Here is a 19,089-nt window from a genome sequence, read left to right as displayed (position 1 = left end):
TACCATGCCATTTCTTTGTTATTGTTTCTCTTAATAAATAAACAGTTACTAAACTAGTTAATTATAGAAGACTCTATGTAAAAGTTAGATGGAATGTACTCTTTTCTGTCTCAGGGTCAGGGTTTATCAAATCCAGTCTTTTCTTTGAGTCACCTCTTCTGTTTCCTTGTGTGTATCATCAAATTTCAAAGATTCCTGTTCTGACTCCGCTGATTAACAGTCATGCGATGACATAGCAAACTAAATCCAACATTCCATGTATCATCATGAAGCTTCATGCCAGTCCTGTAGTGGGTCTGTGTCTCTTATATCTAAAGACTTTTCAAAAGTAAACTGCGAAAGCACTGGAAGGAAGTTTGAATTGTTTGAAGTTTGGATCAAGCTTATGTGAGGATAATGAATGTGTGACATGGGCATGTGACCATCCCATTTGATATTTCTCAAGAAGGGAATTTGGAATGTCAACAAATGTGGGAAGGAACACTGGAACGCCTGCTACTTTCCTCAATTTCTAGAAAATAGTTAGGGTGAATTATGTTCACAGACCTCAGTTCTTCTGAAGACAAATAACACTGCTGGGTTTTAGATAATCTTGAACATGCTGGGCCGTGAAGCAGGCTTCTCTGCTGAACTGTAAACTCATAACTCTGTGTTATTGCATTGGATAGTTTGTATTGCTTCTGGGGTGGTAGTCAGATTGTATTGCTATATTGTAATGTTTGTATTATCATATTGTAACTTTGTATTACTACAAAGCAGCTGTAATAATAGAAATGAGCCTTTTTGCGCAAATTGCACTCAAGTTCTTGGCTGTCTTGAGTCCCTAGTTTCTCCATTTAGTTCTTATAGCATTTCCTGGTAGTGCTGTCTAATTTCATTGTGTGGGGGTAGAAGAAAAACTTCATATTGTTCCTACTGTTGAGATCTTCATTGTAGTCTGATATCATTTGTCAATAGTCTAAGACCATATGAAAACTATGGAAGTACAATTTGTATGAGACAGATGGAAAATAGACATTGCATCTAAGTTGATACCTATGCTATTCAAATTTTCTATGTCTTTATTCTTCATCTTGAAATAGTGATTTGTTAAAAAAAAAAAAAAACACTTTATGAGAGCCTGAGTCTAGGTTGCCATTTTATCATTTTCCCATGTGTTTATGGTAGTTATTCTGAACATAAGCCAGATGCTTTAAAAAAAAAAAAGGGGGGGGGAAATACATTTTGTGAAAAACATATTGCAAAGAAATCATTATTGAGGTCAAAGCAAGTACATGAATATAGCCTGTTGACCTCATCTAATTGATAAAGTATAGCATGTTGACTTTATCTAATTGAACCAAACGCCATCATTATTTATTTATTTATTTATTTAGGAGGTGACCAACCATCTCTGTGGAAAGGAAGAAAAAAAATAATATAGGAAAATATTTCGTCCACCTTTTGGGTAGTAAATTCTTCCATTAAAATATAAATATTCATCTGTCATCTAATCATCTTTCCATTTTTCTTGGCTTCTACAGACTTGAGTGTAAATACATGAAAGAATTAAGCATTTACCATTTCAATCTACCCTACTATGATATGAATGGGACATGCAGGTTATTTTCTTTGTCCATGTGACAGCGACCCAAGCTTTTCTCCAAATAAATTTATGGTCCGATATGCTTAATGACCACAAATATTTATGACATTAACAGAGTAGGTATTTATTGGGACACAGTCACTCTGTCACACTTGATTCCTTAAAAAGCCTAAGGCATGTCTGGGATAGTAATATTATGAACTTGGTCAATAAAGTCACATGAAACTTCTGGTCATCTATCAGAATGCCATAGTAATAGACGGGGAATCTAGTGCGTATGTGTTTTATAGTTTAAATAGTTACCTGTAAAAATGAATTCTTAAATCAGGTATGGTAGCACATTCTTATACTAGCACTTATGAAGTAGAGGCAAGAAGATCAGGAGTTCAAGGCCAGCCTCAGCTAAATAGATAGCTTAAGGGAGCCTAAGATACACAAGACCTTGTCTCAAAGAACCAAAACAGAATAAAACAAAACAGCTTCTTGAGTGATACATATTGAGTGATAAATACAATGATGGCTCAGTACGAGCACAGGTGTGATGGAGAAAACAGAAGGAAGGCTGGTACACTGGCAACATTGTAGTTACCCAGGACGGATGAGCAGAAACAAGAAATTGGGTAACGGTAAGCAGTATAAGCCAACATCAGGGGTGGAATCCCAGCAGAGGCTGTAGGCACATATAGTCCTGGTCAATGTAAGTAAAGCTCTAAGAGGTGACCATGGTATCCTGGGTAGAGGCTCTGTGTGGCTCTCCAACAACACAGATTGTCCAATATGGAGGTCTGCATCCCGCTGCTAAGTTAGCATTGTTGTGCTAGTAATTGTTTTCTGACTATGACCTTTCCAGACATTCTGGTCTTGACACTGTCTATACAATTACATTAGCCTTTTAAAGGGATGTTCCCATGATGTTCATTGAATTACCTCTTCATCTCAAGGAGTGTGAGGCCCTTCCAAATTGCAGTGTCATTTCATCCAATGCCTCTTGTGCTTTTTGGGGTGCGTCTCATTGCTGTTCTGAGCACGGGATGAGTTCTTCCTTCTCCATCCATTTAACTCTCTGTTCCTGAGTGAGGCAGGGAGACAATCTCTTCAGTTTGGATGATATTTAAAATAGATGTAAATATGGATACATCAGACACAGAGGTCAGGCCTTCATTATGTAATAGCAGAATGATTGATACAATGATCGATGCAGTCCAGTTGCCAATTATGAAGAAATTAAGAGATAAGACTGATGGAGGGCACATGGTTTCAAAGTTAACATCCAAAATACAAGAATTCATTTTACTTCTTACCCACACCAATTTTTGATTCGTCAGTTCTGTTACAAACCATAGTTAGTGCAACTTTTAAAGCCAATACGCCTTAAGTTCTCCTTCATTCTACGATGGAAAACAGTATATGAAAGATTTAATAGGGAAGATAGCTGGTGAGGGGAAACGTGTCTGTCCTCAGAAGCCCCGCCTCCACTCCAGTCACCAGGACCCGCCCCTTGCCGCTCCCCTTAGGGCCAGCGCAATTACAGCACAACCCCCTCCTTCAGGGCCACCCCATGGTGGCCTGTGCTCCCTCAAATGGTGCTCCTGCAGCTGCTGCTGCCCGCGCAGCCACTGCCAGCCTTCCTGCTGACCGATGTCTTTAACGGCTGCTAGCCACTCCCGTTCCCACAGGGCAGAGAACCTCGTGACGGCATTGAAATGTGCGTTCACCTTCTTTCTACAGCGTCCCAAAGAGAGCACGGAGAGACACGCTCAGCTTCGCCCTGGCTCTATTCTTCATTGCCCTTTTTGATCAGCCAAACACACGCTGGTCAGCTCCATGAGAACGTGGGCATCAGCTTTTCTGTCTGTGGGACTTGAATAATGGGTTGCAATTTACTCTCTAGAGGAATCAGCTTCCAAGTCTTTCTAGCGAACGCTTTACAGGCATTAAGCTCTGCCAAGTTTCTGTACTCTTTCCAAACCATTGTAATTGTTTCCTCACCCGGTGTTTCCTATTAAAATTCATATTGTTTTTGTACTATGTAGTAAACTTTTTTGCCTTACTATCTATTCAGAGCACTTCATTAATAAAGACTTACGTTAGTTTTTTTAATTTATTATTTTTAAGTTTATAAACATGTGTGTATATGCACATTATCTCCCCAGCCCCACCATTCCTCTACCTTTTTCTCCTTTCTCCTCTCTTTCCTCTTCTTTCCAATTAAGCCCCGCCCCTTTGTTCCCCTACACATTTCAGGTCATGTTTTATGACTATAGGAGCCACAAGGCAGAGAAAAGATGTAATAGTTTTCTTTCTGAAACTGCCCTAAATTGCTTGGTCTGAGAGATCACTGTAAATCCAAGGCCAGCCTTGCAGGCTTAGATTTTTTTTTTAAATACCGACTTTATTTTCCCTCCTTTCCAACACTCCCCAACCCCAACCTTAGGTAGGAGATTAGTAAGGAAAAGGGCTGTGGAACTCTTATCTACTTCCTGTTTATTAGAGTCCACAGGTTCGCAGGGGCTTACCAAACTCAGTCATCAGAATAGCAGTAGTCTAGTCAAACAGCAAAGCGGTAGCGGTTAACAGCTGCAGCACAGAAGCAGCTAGACTCTGGCCAAATGACACAAGTCCCCCAAAGCGGAAAAACTCCACCGAAGCAGCAGGAGCGGTTCTCTGGAGAGCTTCTGTCTTCGAAGACTGTTGCAAAGCATAGTAATGCAAAAACACAGAGATGCAGAGAGCATTGCCTTGCTGCCTGTGGGCTTCTATATGTATCCCTTCTCAGAGTCCACACAAGGATGCTTGGCAGCTCACAAAAAACACGTCCCTCAAACGAGGTAGACTTCAACCGACCAACATCATCAGTCTTTTCACTAGGGCTGTTTTCCAAGGGCGGGGGGGGGGGGAACATTCCCACATCCCACACTTGGGACCCAAACAAATAGCATATAGTCATGTGACACAACTGAGTTTCCAAAGAAACCAGAAACTTCCACTTCACAGCCTGGTCTACAAAGCAAGTCCAGGACAGCCAGGGCTACACAGAGAAACCCTGTCTCAAAAAAACAAACAAACAAACTAAATCTACTTTTCTGGTAAAAGACATAGCTTTATTTACATCCCATTGTATACATACTCCACATTTTCTTTATCCAGCTCTGTGTTGATGGACACCTATGGTTAGCTCCGTAACTCAGCTATTGGGAACAGTCCTGCATGAACACGCATGTCCAAGTGTCTCTGTGGTACATAGACTTGGTGTCTTGCAGGTAAGTTTATCAGGTGTGGTTTAGCTGGGCCACAATTTTAAGTTTATCCATTCATTGCATTCTTGGAATGTCACTACAAGTTAAACTGAGGGGAACCTAACATTCTCACTCCAGTGATGGAAGAACAATTTGATATGCATCCAGTGACTGGCAGAGCAGATCCAGTGCCTCAATCCTTTTAGTCCAAGTCAAAGCACTTTTAAAAAGTGTTTTATATCAGACCTGATAAGCTAGAGTCAGATGGAAGGGGAGGAGGACTTCCCCTATCAGTGGACTTGGAAATGGGTATGGGAGGAGATGAGAGAGGGAGGGTGGGATGGGTAGGGAATGAGGGAGGGGGCTACAACTGGGATACAAAATGAATAAACTGTAATTAATATATAAAAAAATAAAAATTTAATTAAAAAAACTTGTTTTCTGAAAATAGATATATAACATTGGTGAAGGGGGCAGAGAACAGATGTGTTTTGTTTGGTACCCCACAGAGTATAACCAGATTGTCTAAATGACCCTGAGTGGAACTAACCTGCTGGACTCATCAGCAGATAAACAAAAGGGTAGTATGACTCTCCCTCTCTCAGAACCCCTTGGCGTAGTCAGCAGTAAGTGATAGTGCTCATGAGTCCCTTCCCCTTGCTAGTACATACAACGGCTGTTCTTTCTTGCCACAGCTATGCCAATGAACAAAGCCAAAACTAGTAAAAGGGGAAAGAGATTTGTAGGTGGTGAGGGAGGAGTGGGAGGGAAATAGAAGAGGGGAGGGGAGAGTGGCCAGAATACATGGTGCATATATGTGAAATTGTGACAGAATAAAATTTACTAACAAGAAAATAAGTAAATAGATATGTGTTTTCAGTCGCCTCTATAGTTAAATTTTAATTATTATTTCTTTTTCATTTCTTAGCCATTTCTCAAGTTTCAGGGTATAATCTTCTAATTTCATTTTTAGTGACTCAACGTTTCATCCGCTTTCTTATTCTTTCAAAAGAAATATAAAATTCAGTCTTGGAAGTCTATCTTTCAAAACTGGCACTGGCTCTTGGATTTCATTAGTGATCTGTGACATCACCATGCAGAAGCCTGCACATTCCCAGAATTTCCTCCATAAAGAAGACAATGTACACAGGACCGAGGCAACCATCCCTTTCTGTAACTCCAGTTAAACATGAGAGAAAACTTAGCATTTCAGCCCCTCTATTAAAACATATTAGTATGAGCAAGACAAAGCAATTCTTTAAAGTGTTTTGTTGCTAGTCTTTGCCTTTGTCCAAGCACATAGGAAAGTCCACTTCTTTCCCTCCAAACAACTTAATCTGACCAGCCTCTAATCAGAGTCTTGTCTTCAACAGACTAACAGAAGACCAGAAACAAAACCTGATTAACATGTGTAAATAATTTTTTGGTCTTGAGGTAGATAAGTGCAGTCTAACCAGATTAAAAATAGTATTTGTAATGATTGATCATTTCAACCAAACTATTAAACTTTTTACATTTAAAAAAAAATGATTTAAAAACACTACATTTCACACTAAGAGAATGCATTGTAATTAACCTGTGCATCATCCCAGTAGTCTCCACCTCAACCTCAGCTATATTCTTTGCATTGCTATTTGGGGAAATATGTAAGACAAGGAAGGAAATTTGGGATACATTGTATGAACCCCATATTTTTTTTTCCTTTAAGGATTGCCAGGCCACAAAGAAAGAGGATCTTGGCAATCTTGACAAGATTTGATAGGCTAGGGTCAGATGGTATAGGAGAGGAGGACTCCTCCTTTCTGTGGCCAAGGAGAGAGGAATGGGAGGGATGCGGGAGGGAGTGTGGGACTGGGAAGAAATGAGGGAGGGGGCTACAATTGGGATATAAAGTGAATAAATTATAAAAAGTTTAAAAATATTAAAATAATTTTAAAAGGGTGACAATCTAAAGTTCTTTATTATCCAGAACGTGTAAGCAGGTATTTTATAGACTTAACCTAATGATTCCTTTTTTTTTTTTTTTTTTTTTTTTTTTTTTTTTTTTTTTTTACAGGAGGAGGAATCTTGTGCTTGCTCCCGTGTTGCAGAAGGTAACTGAAGCCTTCCTACTCTTGGTTTTAACTCTTTATTCTGACTGGACACTACCCTCTATACAAAGGTGCTTCCCAAAGCAACTAGAGCCCAGGGGAAATAGAAGAAGTCTGCAGTAGCTACTTTTCTATTACTGTGAAAAAAAAAAAAAAAAAAAACATCATGACCAAAGTGATTTATAGAAGGCTTGTGTGGATTTTATGCCTCCAGAGGAACGAGGAAAGCATGGCAGCAGGAACTCAGAGCTCACGTCTCAAACGGGAAGCTGAGAGAAATGACCTCAAAGCTTGCCCTGAGTAACTCACTTCCTCCAGCAAGGCCACACCTGTTAAATTTATCCGAACAGAGCCACGAGTTGGGGACCAAGCATTCAAATGCCAGGGAATATGGGTGTGTGTGGGAGGAGTATTAAAATGGCTTATGTGGTCCAGCTAATCCAGCAATGGCTGCCTATAAACACAAGGTCCAAGAATCCAGTATTTGTTCAATCCGTGACGCTGGATATCTCAGCTGGTCTTCAGTATATGCCAGAATCCAGAATAAGTAAGCTTTAATGCCAATGAAAGAAATAGACTTTCTGGCAAAAGCAAGAGCAAGCAGGCAGAGAGCAAGCATCCTTCTTCTGTCCTTTAGGCTGCCAGCAGAAAGTGTGGTCTGGATTAAAGGTGGATATTCCTGTCTCAAAAGAGTTGGGTTATAGGCTTATCTTTCTGTCTCAAAGATCCGCTTCAAATGACTTAAGAAAAAATATCCCACCCAGGTTTACCCAGTTTTTTGGGTTTTAGTTAATTTCAGATGGAGCCAAGTTGACAACAAAGGATCGCTCTCAGAGGTCCATCCTTTGTCCATTTGACATACAGTCATATCTCTTTATAGCATGCTTAATTTCCATGTGAAAACAATAACCAGCTCATAATTACACCTAACATGATATAACTATCCCACTTAAAATCACACATGCATTATGTATTTAACTAGGTCACTCATGGTCCAAGAAGCTCTTTTTCCGCAGTGGGTTGTAGTAAATAAAGACTTACAATGGAACATGAGTGTAAATATGTGACTATTGAGATTTCAGCTTTAAATGAGATACCTATAGATTGAAGTCTCCCTCATATATGTGTGTGTGTTTGTGTACGCATATGTATATGAGGATTTATTAAAATGGCTTATAGACGATGGTCCAGCTAATTAATTCAACAATGGTCATCCCACTGAGGCTCCACTGAGGCTCCACTGAGGCTCAGAGAACTTTGCAGAATAGGAAGGGGAAATGGGAGAGAGGAGGTGTGAGGGAGGAACTGGAAGGAGAGGAAGGAGGAGAAGCTGCTGCAATTGGGATGTAAAGTAAATTGATTAATTTAATTAATTAAAAATTGTTATGGTAGCAAAAAAGAGAGAGAGAAAATTAATGTCACCAAAGTACTTTATATATGTATGAAGTTATGAAAGAATTTTAAACTGTAGATTGGGTCGCTATCCCAGCAGGCCTTGCACTGCAGCCTTTGCATGGCTGTGAGTGTGGCTGAGCAAGGCCGGGAGCAAGAGAAACCCTGAGCCATTGAGGATGATCAGTCAGTGCCTTGCATGGGTAGATCACAGAAGATTGCCTTCCCGCGCTCAAGGGTTAACAGGAAGAAAACCAAAACATCTCACTTCCCACTGTGGAAACTTGCACTTCTAGTAAAATCATTTTTGGAAAGCAGATCAGAAGAATTTGTGATGGTTGCATTAAACCGGCTTCAAGCAGTCACAAAAATGGTGGTGGTCAGAACACTCACCTAAGTCAGAACTTGGTTTGGGGTTTTGTTATTCTTTTGTTTTGTTTTGTTTTGTTTTGTTTTTGGATTTTTCGAAACAGTTTTTTTTTTTCTTTCTAGGTAGCCCTGGCTCCCTGAGTGCTGGAATTGCAGGCATGCACCACCCCACCTGCCCTAAGTCAGAAACTGTAAGAAACAGAAATATCAAAGCTTTCAAACGTTGATTAAGTGAATTACAGGAAGAGGTAAATCATCTGACATCAGTTCCAGTATACACTGGTAACAGACCAAAGGACATAGATGTTTATTTATCACAGCTGTGTTGACAGGTAGTGCCTTCTGAAGGGTATTTGGTTATTCAAAACATCGCTCTCTTACAGAGTTCTAAAAGGGGTCTATCCTGAGAACTGTGAACTATAAAAAAAAATCAAATCATTTTTTTCTTTCTAAAAAGCCACATCATAAAATTGCTGGTGAAATTCTAACAATCTACTTTAACATGGAAAGTGTTCAGGGAGAGGATCTCTGCCAGAGAAGCAGAAATGCACCAGGAAGCCCATTTGCTGCATTGACGCTTTATATGATCGTTTGCTGGCATTGTTTAGGAACTATTGGGTCTTAATGCAATTCTGCACAAGAATATCATTTCTGGTGTGCAAAAATGAGACAAGATTATTACTTGGAACTACAAAGACCAGTCCATCTTCATTGTGTTTTATAAAGAAAACACTTAAATGTATGCAGCTACTTCCTTCTGCTGGAAAAAGTTTAAAAACATCACAGTAAATAATTAACATTGATATTTTTGTCCACACTGTTAAACAAAAAGATTAGTGTTAAAGCTGATGTAGTAAATGGCAGTTGATCTCTCATTTTAGGAAAAGATTTTTAATTTGTTTATTTACCAATTGGTAAAGAAAACATATCAATTACTAAAGGAAAATGCAAAACGCTTAAGGAACAACTTTTTCCTTGAAGTACTTCCTAGAGCTGGGAAATTAGCATAAACAATGACACACACAAATTCTTCTCATTGGCCCAAACTTTGGGACATCATATATAAAAGGCACAAGAGCAAAGAAATAAACCAGAATTTTTTGAAACTTACCTGTGACTAGAACTCCCCTCTCCACATCCATCACCATGACCAGCTCCTGCTGCTCCCCTTGCTGCCAGCCTACCTGCTGCAGGACCACCTGCTGCAGGACCACCTGCTGGAGACCAAGCTGTGTGACCAGCTGCTGCCAGCCCTGCTGCCAGCCCAGCTGCTGTGGCTCCAGCTGCTGCCAGCCCTGCTGTCAAACCACCTGCTGCAGGACCTGCTTCCAACCAAGCTGTGTGACCAGCTGCTGCCGCACACCCTGCTGCCAGCCCTGCTGCTGTGTGTCCAGCTGCTGCCAGCCCTGCTGCCAGCCCAGCTGTTGTGAGTCCAGCTGCTGCCAGCCCAGGTGCTGTGAGTCCAGCTGCTGCCAGCCCAGGTGCTGTGAGTCCAGCTGCTGCCAGCCCAGGTGCTGTGAGTCCAGCTGCTGCCAGCCCAGGTGCTGTGAGTCCAGCTGCTGCCAGCCCAGGTGCTGTATCTCCAGCTGCTGCCAGCCCTGTTGCCAGCCCAGATGCTGTGAGTCCAGCTGCTGCAAGCCCTGCTGCCAGCCCTTCTGCCTCAACCTGTGCTGCCAGCCAGCCTGCTCTGGCCCTGTCACCTGCACCAGGACTTGCTACCAGCCCACCTGTGTCCGTGTGCCTGGCTGCCTGTCCCAAGGCTGTGGCTCCAGCTGCTGTGAGCCCTGTGGCTGTTGATCAACTGACCAGTATCAAATCTGCCTGATAGCCAAACTAAACCCAACTCAGGGCTATTTCTTTGAAAATAAGCCTTACACTTTCTAACCACCAGAGACCTCATGACCTGGATTTGCAGACTCAGACTTGGAAGACTTGCTTATTTCATTTTTAACTGACAGAAAGTTTGTAAAATCAGAAGAAAAAAAGAAAGCGCTCAGGTTTGTTCCAGTGTTAGTCATCATTTCATTCCCATGTGTTTATAATTACTATGACTCATCTTGTAACTCATTCATAAAAACTTTGCATTGTCTTCCTTGCTGAAAGGCCATTCTCTAGGGTTTACTAATAAAGTCTTTACTCAGTTGACTCCTGAATTGTGTTGTGTTTTGTTTCTGTGTTTTGCTTTTCATACTATGTTGTCTTATCTAAGCCACATCATAGTGTCAGATTTGGGCAGAGACAACACGGGATTTGAGCTGTGTCAGACCACGTAGCGGAAGCTAGAAAGCACCCTTGAGAGGGCTGGACTTGATGACTGCAGATCTGGTGTGATAATGGGAGTGGCTTAATAAAATAAAACACTGGGATTGAGCAGGGGGAAGTTGTGCGTCTCATGATTCCCTCTGCCATTTACCAATTACCTTTTCTTTTTAAAAACCTAAGACCCCTGCACAGATGTAGCCCATGGCAGTTCAGTATCCAAGTGGGTTCCACTGTAATAGGAACAGGGACTGTCTCTGACAATGAACTGATTGGCCTGCTCTTTAATTACCTCCCCCTGAGGGGGAAGCAGCATTACCAGGCCACAGAAGAGGACAAGGCAGCCACTCCTGGTGAGACCTAATTGACTAGGATCAGAAGGAAGGAAAAGAAGTCCTCCCTATCAGTGGACTTGGGGAGGAGCATGCATGCAGAGGGTAGAGGAAGGGAGGGATTGGGATGGGAGGAGGGAAGGAACCACAGGGGGGATACAAAATGAATAAAGTATAATTAATAAAGAAAAATAAAATAACAAAAATAACAAAAACCTTTTATTGGTTATTTGTGAATTTCACATCATGCACCTCATCCCACTCATTTCCCTGTTCCCTTGTATTCATCCTCCACCCTTGCAACCTCCCCCACAAAAGAAAAAAAACATCTTGTTGTGGAAGCTGTAGTGTGTCGCACTGTGTCCCACAGAACACCCTTTTGTCCACACTTCTTGGCTTGCAAATGTTCATTGAAGTGAGTCATTGGTCTTGTTCAAGGTCTCTGGCTTCTGCTATACTATCAGTACTGGAACCTCACTGGGACTCTGTAGTTGAAGTTTTGGTTTCTTTAAAAACTTGGTTATATTATGTAAATATGTTGTTGTTTTAATTCCTAGTGTGGTATATGGGACTGCCTTTCTGATAACTGCCTCATGCAGTGTGTGGTCTTTGCCAGTTGATAACAGCCTCATGCACACTGGAGAGGGGCACAGTCCTTGGCAGCTGCAGATAGTAGAATTATGAGGACTCTGAGAGATTATAAGTATGACAGCCCAAAGTGAGAGATGGGGGGTTTCGAGCAAACAGACAGAGAAGAAAGAAGGCTGCTTGTTCATCCTGCTGCGTTTGCCATTTGCTCTTGCTGGACTGCTATATATCCAAAGACTGGCATTTTCCCAAAGAACCTGATAACCCTAATCATTTGGGAGTAAGTCTAAAGATGTCTATGTCCCCTTTCCCTAAACTTCTTTCTTTTCTACCTAGAGTTGGGGAGTTTGAAGGGAGGTAGAAGCTTAAGGAACCCCAAATAAAATAGAGTTTAAGAAACAGCACCTACAGGACTCCTCTTGGATACCCTGTTGTTGCCCTGTGTCACGGAGATCCTGGAGTTTGGGATCTGTAGGACAGGCCCCTCCCAGCTCCAGCGGTTCATGGAGCAGTTCAGCCTTTGATCTGGTCCTGAGAGGTATAAATGTTGTTTAGTTTGCCAGTTCTCCTGCACCCACGCCACTGAGGAGAGCCCTCCAGCCCTGCCCTGGCTAACTCATGTAATGGCACAGCCTACAAGGGGCAGAGCTAGCTCTATCACTTGCACACCCTCAGGGCTGGCTCATTTGCACCCACACCATCAGGGCCAGCTCTACAGTGCTGTCCAGGAGAGGTGCAGGGCCTGCTCTCCTGAGCTCCCCACCAGGCAAGAGACTGGCACAGTTCTCCTGTTCTTATGCGCTCAGGGCTGGCTCTCTTGCAACTCTCCACAACCAGGGCCAGTTCTGCTTTGCTTCCCAGGAAAAGTGTAGGGCCTGTCCTCCTAAGTGTCATACCAGGTGAAAGACAGCCAGTTCTGCCCGCCTCCAGGCCAGTTTTCCAGCCTGACAGGTGAGGGACCAAGAAGGGCAAGAGAACATCTTTTCCTTGTCCCCACCAGTGCACAGCAGACAAGTTGTGGGGCCAGCTCTCCTATGCTCCCACCCTCGGGGCTGGCTCACCCACACCTCCACCACCAGGGTCAGCTCTATTGTGCTGTCCAGGTGAGGGGCAAGGACAGCTCTCCTGCCTGCTGCAGGTGGTGAGGGATGAGGGAGGGAGCATCTATTTCTTGCCTATGCCACAGAGCAGACAAGAGGCAGATCTGTCTCTCCTGCACGCACACCCTCAGGGCTGGCTCATCCACAACCAGGGCCAGTTCTGCTGTGCCCATTGGGCAGTAAGTGGGGTGCTCTCCTAAGTCCTGCAACTGTCCAGATGTGAGGTCAGCTCTTTTGCTCTCACACCCTAGGGCAGCTTCCTCATGATGCCCAGGTGATGGGTAGAGCAAGTTCCGCACAGCCCTCAGACATTAGCATGGCCCCTGGCAGCAGCCCAGACCAGGGATGCCTGCCATTCCACCCGGGGTTCAGGTTTCCTCTGTGCTGTACCTAATAAATACAGTATGGCTTGAGTTGTTATGTGGTTGGTACCCTCCATCAGAGCCAGCACAGGCCACTGGATCCCATCTTCCCTGTATGTGTCTGTTCTTCCTTCATCCCTCCCACTCACCGCAGTAACCAGTGCCAGGATTCTCATGTTTATCATTGCACTTAAACCAATTCCCCATCGATAAACACTGATTCCATGCTTACCATGTCACAATAGCAGAGTCGTAGAATCACCCTCAGTGTCCAACAGGAAATGAATGGAGGAAGCATGTGTGCACCATTGCGTGTAATTTAGCTATAAGGAAGAATGATGCATTTTGTTTGTGAAATGAGCTATTCTCAGAAAGACTAATACTGTATCTATTCTCATACAATCTAGATGTGTGATATAGATTAAAAAAAAAAGACATGAAAGTGGAAAGGGGCTATTTGGAAAGTGAAGGGGACCATCAAAAAAGGTTTGTTTGTTTGTTTTTAGACATGGTTTCTCTGTGTAGCCTTGGCTATCCTGCACTCACTTTGTAGACCAGGCTGGCCTCAAATGCACAGAGATCTGCCTGCCTCTGCCTCCTAGAGTATTTTGGGACATACACATATTAAAATGGCGTAACAAAGTTCATTATTTTGTACAATTACTAGAGGTTAATTAATTTTTAAATTAAATGACAATGCTGTGGCATTGAACTATATGTAATGTATATGTAATTGCACATTCTACATTAAGTGTATTGTAAGATAGTATCAGCATGGTTTTAGAACAATCATCAGTATACACAAGAAACAGAAAACACTATAAATGCTACATCCTGGGGAACATGACTAGGTGTACATCATTAAGAGAGGGACAAGGCAAGTCATAGTTTGGGAAATGACACTGCCAAAGCATAAAACAAAGACTAATGCCTAGAATGTATAAATAACTTCAATGAGTAAATAAAAAGAGAGAAAATTCAGCAGAAACGATTCAGATATGTTCTGTGCTTTGTGAAAGGAAAATTCAAATGTCTTGTGCACATATGAAAAATCAACTCATTGTTTCTCAGACAAACTCAAATTAAATCTATAATGAGGTTTAATTTATTTGAATTTATAGATTTAATTTAAATTAAATCTATAATTCAACATAACTCAAACACCAGGTCAATGCAGATGACAAAAATTATTATAATCAAATCACTACTGGTAGATCAGGGCTACAGAACAGACTCAGAAGCCGAACTGCAACCCTGAGGCAGAATATCACTGAATATTTAAGCTTGAAAAATCACAAACATCTGTGCCAAGTTATTGTTACATTTTTCCACCAATCAGGATAGGAGTTGGTTTCTGGGTCTGGGAACATGAACTTAGTAGGATCCTGACAGCAAGATGGAGAAGTTGTCCGTGAGATGGCTGGTCTCAGACAACTGTCTCCTTACAAGTTGTCCCCAAGATGACTGCTCTCAGACAACTGTTTCCTTACAACAGAAGCTGTTCAGCTATTGAGAAGTCCCCAGGTCTCCTAGGGCTTGGGACCTTGAACTTAGTTTTTTCCTATGATTAAATGGAGTCTGAAAACAAAATGGCGGTTCTTAGAAAAAGTTTTTGTTGCTTCTTCCCAACAGAGGTAGTACTAAATAGCTAGATGACCAAAATGGAAATGAGTAGAGTGAAAATACCAGGTGTAGATGAGGCAATTGGAATTATGACTTGTGTACACTAGTTCATCTTTTGAAAGTATTTTAAATCTATTTTTCTTTATTCTTGGAAATTTCATACATGAATACAATGTAACATATGATCATATTTATCTCGTATATTTACCTACTCCAACTTTCCCCAACTTCTCCCAACTTGGACCCCTTCCAAGCTCAGAATCATTTATTTACTTGTTTGTTTGTATTTTGCTAACCCACTAAGTCCAGTTTGAGCTTACCATGTGTGCATGGGTTTAGAGCCATTCATCTGTTGGGTCGTGGGAAAGCTACCAGTGGCCATACATTCAAAATGGAATGATCCCGCCCCACTCAACCAGCAGCTGTCAACTGCCACATGGGATCCAGAAATGCCCTCCCAACCTGTGCAGGAATTTTAGTGTTTAGGTAGTGTTGCAGGCCATGTGCAGGTAGGCACGGGTGGCATGAGTTCATGAGTGTTTACAGCCACTTCAAGTTCAGAAGTTTCCATTTCACAGCCCTCCTCCCCATCCTTCTGCTCCTTCCCACCTCCTGCTGTGTTCCTTAAGCCTGGGTGATGGGGAGGTGTTTTACAAATAAACTCTGGAGATCAATCTTGTCACCTTTAAAAGAACATTTGAAATGACCTACTAATGATCCCCGAACACGCAATTTATAGTCCAGAAACTTCACTCCAAGAATATATGAAAAAATATTCACTAGAAGATGTGTACAAATACATCCATGAGAGCATGATTCACAGGTGATGGAAATATGTCCATCATCAACGAGACACATTAACAAAGCTTGATTCTATCCTGCAGTGGTATCAACAAGAATGAACAAATAATCGCTGTCAGCAAAGCAGTCCATAAATCTCACAAACAAATTTGAGCAAAAGAAAACAAAAAAATACATGCTACATGATTTTACTTCTAATAAAGATCAAAAGTCAACAAACTCTGATTCACATACCAGTTGCCTTAGGGAAAGGGGCAGAGATAATACCACGATGACAGCTAGCAGGTACGCCGCTATTTCCTGACACAAATGATGGACACACTCTACCTTTATCATACATATAGAAGTACATGTATTTTTCTAAAACTGTAATATCATTCAGTTTCTTTTAAATAACGGTATATGGTTTCATCTTACAGACGTGTTAATTGAGGTGTCTGACCTGGGCTTATTTGTCCTGCTGCTAAATAGAATGAAGATCTAAACTGACTAATGTTTTCTAGATCCTTGTGTCATCTTACTGGCTCTATTGGCACACATTTCATTTACTTGCATATAAAATGTCTGGAACAGCCAGCCTCTATCCACATATCCTTTGATAAAGCTGAAAAAGTTTATCTGTTGATAAACACAGAAAATGTTTGTTGCTTGTTGTAGTTTGGAACAAGCAGGCTTTACAGAGGAACAGGCTTGGACCCAGACACAAATTCACTTTGACACCACAAACATGTCAGTATGATAGCCTTTCCCCTAATTTGCATTAATCCAAAGCTACATCATGAAGGGGGGAAAATGGCCCCTTCCTGTGACCACAACAATCATCACATCACCATGACCCGAGCAGGAATGTTGATGAGTTTCTACAAATACTCTCCACAATTAGTTATTTAAAGAAAATTGCCTATTGAACAACTTCCTCCACAGAGTATTTCCCCATAAGCCATTGGAAACAAACAACAAGGAAAAGCTATGTCCTGCTTTGCCCAGAGTATAAAAGCCTCACAACCAAGACAGCTGTCAGAATCTCAGAAACACCTGTCAACAGAACCACCCCCTCCACATCCAACACCATGACCAGCTCCTGCTGCTCCCCTTGCTGCCAGCCTACCTGCTGCAGGACCACCTGCTGCAGGACCACCTGCTGGAGACCAAGCTGTGTGACCAGCTGCTGCCAGCCCTGCTGCCAGCCCAGCTGCTGTGGCTCCAGCTGCTGCCAGCCCTGCTGTCAAACCACCTGCTGCAGGACCTGCTTCCAACCAAGCTGTGTGACCAGCTGCTGCCGCACACCCTGCTGCCAGCCCTGCTGCTGTGTGTCCAGCTGCTGCCAGCCCTGCTGCCAGCCCAGCTGTTGTGAGTCCAGCTGCTGCCAGCCCAGGTGCTGTGAGTCCAGCTGCTGCCAGCCCAGGTGCTGTGAGTCCAGCTGCTGCCAGCCCAGGTGCTGTGAGTCCAGCTGCTGCCAGCCCAGGTGCTGTATCTCCAGCTGCTGCCAGCCCTGTTGCCAGCCCAGATGCTGTGAGTCCAGCTGCTGCAAGCCCTGCTGCCAGCCCTTCTGCCTCAACCTGTGCTGCCAGCCAGCCTGCTCTGGCCCTGTGACCTGCACCAGGACTTGCTACCAGCCCACCTGTGTCCGTGTGCCTGGCTGCCTGTCCCAAGGCTGTGGCTCCAGCTGCTGTGAGCCCTGTGGCTGTTGATCAACTATGCACAGACTCACTGACAACAGACCTGCAAGATAACCATAAGACATCTAATTCACCGTCACTCCTTACTAGTAATATGCACTTAAAAGTAATATGCATCTCAGAAAATTCCCAGGCATTTTCTTGTTAACAGATTTGTAACTTGATCCCTGATTGCCATCAAATCCACTTTGATATCCTTTTTATTCTTCTGACTGCTTCTAAGCATCATCTGATCTTGGCCTGGGTTAGTGATCTCCGCCTTGACAAAGAGATAACTGCCTTTTTTACTTGAGAAGTTAAAAATAAGAAAAGTCACTCATAATTGTCTAATTAGAACCTCACAATGGGAAATATCTGTGATTTTATACCAATGTGTTTATATGGTTTTATGATTCATCTTGTCTTCTTAGCTTAAAAAAAAACAAAAAACCAAAACAACCTTGTCCACTGTTTTTTCTAATAAATTCTTGACTATTATACTGCATTTTGATTTTTTATCATTTTTTTCTTCAAATTATGTTGCATCAACAAGGTTGCAAACATTTCCAAAGTTGGTGTGCTAATAGAATTTCATCACTGTGGCCACAATCCATGGAAGAGCAACTTATTGAATGATAGACCTGTTTTTGCTCATGGGTTCAGCACAGGCTTGTTTGATTTCCTGTGCTTGGACAAAACAACAAGGTGGCCAGAGGAGATGAGAATGTGTTTATCTCACATAGACAAGTAAGCCAGAGTAAGAAAGTATGAGGGACCTCATATAACCTTCACAGGCAGAGGCCCAGTGACCTGCTTCCTCCAACCAGGTTCCACCTGCTAGCGTTTACCGAATGAATAAAACAGTGCCATCATCTGAGAAGACCCAGCATTCAGGGCATGAACCCATGGAGGGCGTTTTATATCCAAGCAATAATACTTGAGCAAGCCCAACACAAGTTAAGTGACCTGTGTTATGGCGGGCAGTGAGGGACAGAGAGGATCAAATCGAGGACCCAGGTTGTCAAATTCTCTAGGTAAGGTAGTCACGGGTGCAATCTTAGTTTAAGGGTCATAGTACGGTAAGCTGACCACCGGGAAGATGTATACTTTGCCCTCTTCTCTGGCAACATCATTATTTCCTTTCATTTTTCGGTTCACCTTCATTAACAAAGCTCTTCTCTGTTCATTACTCATACCCACACCTTAAGACCTGCAGTGTTTTTAAGAGCCCCACTAAATGATGTGAACATCAGTCAGGCAAATGGTGAACGCCTTTTACTACATTTGATGATCCAAGTGTTCCCACCACTGCTCTGAGACTTTGATGTGATTGGTTGTGCTAGTAAAAGTTTGTTAATGTCATACACGTCCTTGTTTTTCTGGTCCTTATTCCTATATGACTATGTGTTTCACTGAGAAATAGAATTTCACTCACTCATACTTGGAGAGATAATTACTTCCCGGTCATACTGCATTAAGGAAATAAAAGGGTGACAAATGCCAAGATTTAAGGCAACAAATTAGTGATGCTACTAGCCTTTGATCCTTCATGATCTTTGGACCACTTAAGGGTTTAAAAATATACCAGAACTATGGCAGGGCAAGAGCAATCAACGGAGAAAAATGAAAACTTTGGTTCTAAGGTCAGTGAGGTTGTGAGGGGAGAAGACAACAGGAGGAGGAGCCTTTAGGAA

General features: G+C 42.4%; 2 protein-coding genes across 6 annotated transcripts; both read left to right on the top strand.

Annotated features, from left to right (window-relative positions):
• The first annotated feature begins 9,818 nt into the window (after nucleotides 1–9,818).
• Nucleotides 9,819–10,469, top strand: LOC132655138 (keratin-associated protein 9-1-like). Of its 3 annotated transcripts, none has more exons than XM_060386742.1 (2): nucleotides 9,819–10,123; nucleotides 10,214–10,469. In XM_060386742.1, exons 1-2 carry the CDS (start codon nucleotides 9,819–9,821, stop codon nucleotides 10,467–10,469), a joined length of 561 nt encoding a protein of 186 aa, XP_060242725.1. The 3 variants fall into 3 exon arrangements, with proteins under 3 accessions (XP_060242725.1, XP_060242724.1, XP_060242723.1); XM_060386741.1 differs by having other exon boundaries at nucleotides 10,199–10,469; XM_060386740.1 differs by having other exon boundaries at nucleotides 10,184–10,469.
• A 6,287-nt stretch (nucleotides 10,470–16,756) lies between these two features.
• Nucleotides 16,757–17,820, top strand: LOC110539720 (keratin-associated protein 9-1-like). Of its 3 annotated transcripts, none has more exons than XM_060386744.1 (2): nucleotides 16,757–17,112; nucleotides 17,158–17,820. In XM_060386744.1, exons 1-2 carry the CDS (start codon nucleotides 16,808–16,810, stop codon nucleotides 17,426–17,428), a joined length of 576 nt encoding a protein of 191 aa, XP_060242727.1. In that variant the 5' UTR covers nucleotides 16,757–16,807; the 3' UTR covers nucleotides 17,429–17,820. The 3 variants fall into 3 exon arrangements, with proteins under 3 accessions (XP_060242727.1, XP_060242728.1, XP_060242726.1); XM_060386745.1 differs by having other exon boundaries at nucleotides 17,173–17,428; XM_060386743.1 differs by having other exon boundaries at nucleotides 16,808–17,112; nucleotides 17,143–17,428.
• The last annotated feature ends 1,269 nt before the right edge of the window (nucleotides 17,821–19,089 follow it).

This window comes from Meriones unguiculatus, chromosome 7 (genome assembly GCF_030254825.1).
Source record: "Meriones unguiculatus strain TT.TT164.6M chromosome 7, Bangor_MerUng_6.1, whole genome shotgun sequence".
Taxonomy (NCBI): Eukaryota; Metazoa; Chordata; class Mammalia; order Rodentia; family Muridae; genus Meriones; species Meriones unguiculatus.
This window is presented reverse-complemented; position numbering and strand designations above follow the sequence as displayed.